Source organism: Cryptomeria japonica, chromosome 3, assembly GCF_030272615.1.
Source record: "Cryptomeria japonica chromosome 3, Sugi_1.0, whole genome shotgun sequence".
NCBI lineage: Eukaryota > Viridiplantae > Streptophyta > Pinopsida > Cupressales > Cupressaceae > Cryptomeria > Cryptomeria japonica.
Genome location: NC_081407.1, coordinates 58,581,172 through 58,587,141, shown reverse-complemented (window position 1 = coordinate 58,587,141; position 5,970 = coordinate 58,581,172). Strand labels below are relative to the sequence as shown.

At 35.2% G+C, this 5,970-nt stretch overlaps 1 protein-coding gene across 1 annotated transcript; it reads right to left on the bottom strand.

Moving 5' to 3' along the window:
- Nucleotides 1-200: 200 nt before the first annotated feature.
- On the bottom strand, nt 201-1,454 carry LOC131033513 (ethylene-responsive transcription factor ERN1-like). Its single transcript, XM_057964747.1, has one exon. The coding sequence runs from the start codon at nt 1,452-1,454 to the stop codon at nt 201-203; it is 1,254 nt and encodes a 417-aa protein (XP_057820730.1).
- Between the last annotated feature and the right edge of the window lie 4,516 nt (nt 1,455-5,970).

The window sequence follows — 5,970 nt, the reverse complement described above, 5'->3', positions numbered from 1 at the left end:
TAAAAACTAAAAATAAAATAAGTCTTACGTTTATTTTAAAACAATGTGCTCTCTCACTAAACATAGTTGAAGTCAAGGATTACGTCAAAACATGTGCCATGCACAATGCTATTCAATACACACTGAATATATAAAAATTTTGTTAAAAATTGACAAGTGAATTAAAACAACAATCACAATGAACACCCATTGTCTAGAAATCAGTTGACAATACAAATGGGAGGCAATTCCAATGAATTCCACAACATTTCCAGGCTATCTTGTTCACCATCACAAAATGATGAAGAAGAAGGGGATGATAACTCAGGGCTCACCATCTCAGATGGCCTCACAAAGATTTCATCACCACCTCCACATCTAAAATCCCCAACTAAATTTGGCGACTCTGCAAAATCTCTGGCATACTGAAAGTAGTCAGAAATCCCACTCATGGCGTACAGCGAAGCAGAGATTTTTCTTTCATACATATTTCGCTTAACATACTCCCGAAACAGAGATGAATTCTCTTCTTCAGACATGGCTTCCACACAGTCATATGATTCTCCCTCCATGAAATTGTAAGCCATATTCTTATAGTTTTGATTCTCAAGTCCTGCAGCAATGGTGAAAGGAGAGTACCCACTTGCTAATTCATCAACTCCAGCCAAATCCAGACAACTATGGACACCATTTACAGAGAAATTCATATCTGTATCGACAGATTTAAGAGTTCTAGGAGTAGGTTGGTAGCTATTCACAAAAACAGAACTGGAAGTAAAATAAGGGCTACCTTTATCTGTAACAGCAGTTATGCTTTCTGGGCTTCGATCCAAAAAATCACCATTACTGTGAAGCTGGGTTTCCACCATAGAATTACTGGTGCCCAAAAACTCATCTTTACCAATACTGTAATTGGGCTCACCTGAAGGAGAGCTGAGAAATTGCTCTGATCTTTTAAAATCTTCTTCTGCCTCGATTTCTGCTTCCAGAAACTTATCACAAAGACCATTTTGTTCTGAAGAACAATCGTTAGCAATCATGGTGGAAGCAGTACTGTTTCGCGCATTGACATCCTTGAGCCTGAGCAGAAGCCGACGGGCAGTCCTGGAAGGCAGGGCAGAAGTTCCATGGGCTTCAGGGGAAGGAGATGGCCAAAAATTGGTTCTTGTATTTTTGCCCCTAAGCATACAGGCAGCTTCATCATAAGCCCGAGCTGCATCTTCTGCTGTGTCATATGTGCCCAGCCAAAGCCTGATCTTTTGAATGGTGTCTTTTATCTCTGCAACCCATCTCCCTGATGGCCTCTGTCGAACTCCTACAAATCTTTTTCTGTTTCTTTCCAGGCTTGTGCTTCCAAAAACAGAGTGCCCATCTGTTGAATCGATGTCTGACGTTGGAGCATTCACAGCTGAATTATTCCTAAGTTTGGAATTGGGTGATCTTCTCTTGGATTTAACAGGGCTTTCCTTAGCCATTCTCTTGGATTTAACAGGAAATTGCAAATGGGTAAGAGAAGAAGAATCTCAATCGATCTTTCTACGGGGCTGTACTGATATGCTATACAAGCTTTGGGGGTTATGTGCTTCTCACAATTTGAGTTTCAGTGATCATCTGATCTTCTGAAGTGAGCTTGTAGTAAGGTATATATAAGGATCATTTCTGTTTTTTTCTTTTCACATTTTAGTGATTGCCTGAAAATGAATATAAGTGGGTAAAAAATCTGAGGGTAATGAAGCGAGGACATGGATTTGAGGTCCGAATGATGCGAAAAACGCAGGAGGAGTGCGTGCCATGTGGCGGAGTTGGAGAGAAAGGGGATGAACAAATTGTTAATTTGGTTTCTCAGCTGACTTTGTCTCAGTCTCGTGTCGCTTCGTCACAGAGGTCATTATCATATCTACATTTCCTATGCTGCAAGATGGCCAACAATGCTGATATCTTAAACTAGCGGTGTGAATCTACGCTCTGCGGAGGTTTCATCATATTCATTTTTTTTTTAAAGATGAAAATCATCCAAGTTCATTTTATTCTACGTTGTTTATTTAAAGATATAACTAAAATTCTCTTGTGAGGAGGTTATATCCAAATGTCAAAGAAATCTTAATATTAGTGTCATGCTGAAAATTTTGATGTATTTTTCTATTTTGTTTTGCGTTTAGTTTGGAGTGTTGTTTTCATATGTTTATATGATAGAAAATGCTGTATTTTTATTTATTCTTGTAGTAAAATTGATTTTGTATATTTAACTTCTTCATATTTAGTCTTATGTTCATTGTGTATTCCTATGCTTATGTATACATTGTCTCAATCTAATTAACTTATTATCTGATTTTTGTCATTATTTATGTCCCAATCCATAATCCAATCATGTCATACATTTTGTCAACCTTGCTATCTAACGGAATTTGTTTCTTTGGACCTATGCCTATTATGTGTGATATACTTATGTTTCCCTATAGCTAATTTTTATGAGTCTTGCCTCCATTCTACCCTAGACTCAAAAAACCCTATGAATTTATATATTCAAAGAATGAGATTAAAAAAATATGTTTGTCTAGTTTTCCTTATCATAATTCTAAAAGGATTAAACATCACAAACATGAGGCGAATTTAAACTTTTTTATGAGAGAATATTTTTAACCTATTGTATAGTCATACCATTGCTAAACCCCTACTCTCTTTTTAAATCGAATTAATGTTGTCTAAAGTTCCAAAAATGAAAGAGACTTTACAAAAATCTTACTAAATTGTGTGTGTGTGTGTGTGTGTGTGTGTGAGTGAGAGAGAGAGAGAGAGAGAGAGAGAGAGAGAGAGAGAGAGAGAGTTCAACTTTTAGGAAGGTTTGTGTAGAATATAAGATGAGGTGGGAATAAGTTAGGAAAATAATTTAGGGTTATCATGAGGAAATTGATAGTATATTTAAAAATTAGCTTAATATACATGGCATTAATACTTTTTTTTCATTTTTTTTTTAATTAGAGATTGAGAAGCTTCGAGTACCTTCCGCAGCTAGGGTTTTGCTGAAGTTTTCATATCTAGGCATGTCTCAAAGTGGCTTGTGTGGGGATTTGGCTTTCATTGTCTATGGTAGCCATGGTTGTAAGGACAAATCCTCAGATTGGACACATGAATGGAGAGGAGCGTTAGGTTGCAATATAGAGTATGGTAGGGATTCTCAACATGGCAGTGGGATTGGATGGAATGTTGCCTTGGATAGGGATGGGAAGGGTTTGTCCAATCACGTTAACCCTAATGGGATTTCCTGTAGCATTTAGTCATCCTTTGGTGGTGCTCTGGTCCAAAAACAAAGCAATATGCAACATGGAAACAATAAAGCATGAAAGTTGATGCAGGGGGTAGAGTGTTCCATAGATGTGTCCTCCCAAGTCAGTGGCAGTGGATCTTGTTGCGGGGGTTGAAGACAAGGTAGAGATTAATGAAAATGTTTTTTATGCCCATTAGGTTTGATTGGGCATTTGAGAGGCATCTGGCCAAGCCTCAGGGATCTCCATAAATGGATTTATTCAAATTAATCCAAGTGCAAGAGATGTTTTTATTGTTGTTTTTAGAAACGTGAAAGATAGGAATAGGGTACTTTATGACCATCAATGGTGTTGGGAGGGTAATCAATTTTTTTTGCTGAAACCTTGGCATCCATCTTTTGACTCTTCAACTGAATCTTTTGGTCAGGTTCCTCTTTGAGTAAGGCTTCGAAACCTTCCTCTACAATATTGTTTTGATCCCTCTTTTGAATTGGTGGGGAATTATTTGGGTAATTTCTTAGTGGTGGATGAGGGCTCTTCGAATATTTTGCATTTCACTTATGCTTGGATTTTGGTTGAGATGGATATTGAACTAAGAATCTCCCTGAAAAGATCTCTATTAAATCCTCTAAAGGTTGTTGGATGTAGCCCCTGGATTACGAGGGTATTCCCTTTAGATGTAGAAGATGTTTTTAGAGTAGACATATTATTGCTCAGTGTCATAAAAGAAGGGTGCAAAAGGTTTATGTCTTAGATTTCCATTACTTGATGGAGAAAGGTGAGGCTCTTTTGTGAAAGGAAAGGATGTGGTTCTTTTGGAGAATGATAAGGTTGTTCCCAACGATCCGGGTTTGGGTCCTCTATTTGCTGGGACATCTGTGGAAAATGATATGTCGGTTTTGAATAATGTTAATGCTTGTTAAGAATTGTTTGCAAAGCAAGTGGAAACTCCTCTAGCATTGCAGTATACAAATTTTAAAGGAAATGAGTCCTCGAGAGATAGGGGAAGGAAAATCAAATTGTAGAAAGGTAGACTCAAGTTGAGAATGAGAAGATGGAGGGGCACCATCATGAAGTTAAAAGGAAGCGTGACAAATGTTATAAGCAAGACATTAGCCATCACATGCTTCTGAGATCGTGGACTAAAAGTAAGACTAGAATGTAGTATTTAGCCTTGATGTGTTAATGAGTCTTCTTCTCTAGAGGTTTGTAGTCTCGCCTGGGTTGAAGGTTAGGTCAAAATCTTGATTTATGTTTTTTGGACTTTGTTAATCTTATTCAAATTAATATAATGGGAGTTGGCCCATCCAACAATTTAAATACCAAAAAAAAACTTTTTGTTTTATTCTTTTAAGTACAAGAGAACTAATTCTTGTAATTTAAAAAATTATAGATTTAAAAAATGAAATATCATATAAAATTATCCAACTAATTTATTTTCATAAAAAATTGATAGTGTTGATATAATTATATACTTAAAATATGAACTAACTCACTTATTTAAAGATTTAGAGTAAATTTATTAAAATTATAAATAAAAATTATATGAAATAAATCTATCTAAAAAACAAAATATCAAAATATATATTTCCACATCTTTTAAGTAGATTTAATAAAGATATTTCTGTTTGTGCTATTTTATAAAAACATGTTTGACTTAATTAAATATAAAATAAATAAATATTTTTTATTTTTATTTTATTATGTCAATAATAAGAAAAATATTATAAATTAATATTTATAAATAAATAGTTTTTAAAAATATTAAATTTTAAAATATATTTTAATGAGATAGATACCCTAGTGATTTAGGATAGTACATGTGTTGGCACTATGGATATGTGTGGCATTGATGTTTTTGTCATTGATGTCAACACTAGTTGTTACCAACAGACAAATTTACACTCGCTGATATGGATGGTTACCAATAGATAGATTATCAGTATAAGATCTAGTGTTACTAGCAGAAGAGATTATCTGGTTGGCACTTCTGACATGTTTGGATCAGTAAAGTATATTAGATTTCATGTGTTATATGCTCCATAAGCATGTTTTGATCAGTTGGTATTGGCTTGATAATTGGATGTTATTGAATACACACTGGTAAACCCTTACTAGCACTGGTTTAAGGCTTTATCGATAGAGCTTTCATTGAGGAATCATGACAAGATGCACAATTGGTGTTGGTGTAGCTTCTTCAAGGATTTTAGGATGCTGAAGATGTTCATTGATCGTGCTTCAATTGCTTGAAGACATTGCTTTGGCATGGTGGACCCATAATAGGTCTGGTACCTATCTAGGTTATGGACCGGTATCATGCTAGTTTGTACTCTACACATTGCCTGGATGATTCGAGATGTTTTATGGATTTGTTATTATTGTTTTGGTCTTAAGCCGACATGGCATATCATTGTAATAAGGAATTATGTAATGATATTATTGTAATATCTTTAGGTGGCCAACCTAATTGGTTTAGGCCTTAGGGTTTATAGAAATAAGAGGTAGAAACTCTTTGTAAAGTATCATGGTTATTGAAAAGGTCATGGTCAAGGAATGTAATGTGCAAATATTGTAATATCATTCAGGCAGAGGAGTTAATCGATCATTGGTGATCAGATTGGTTTCAGAAGAGGATTTAATCCTCCAGCATTAAGCTTAACCGGGACTGTATTCAGGCATAGTAAATGTTATTTCTAATATTTCACTCTATTGGATTGTTGTCCATTTA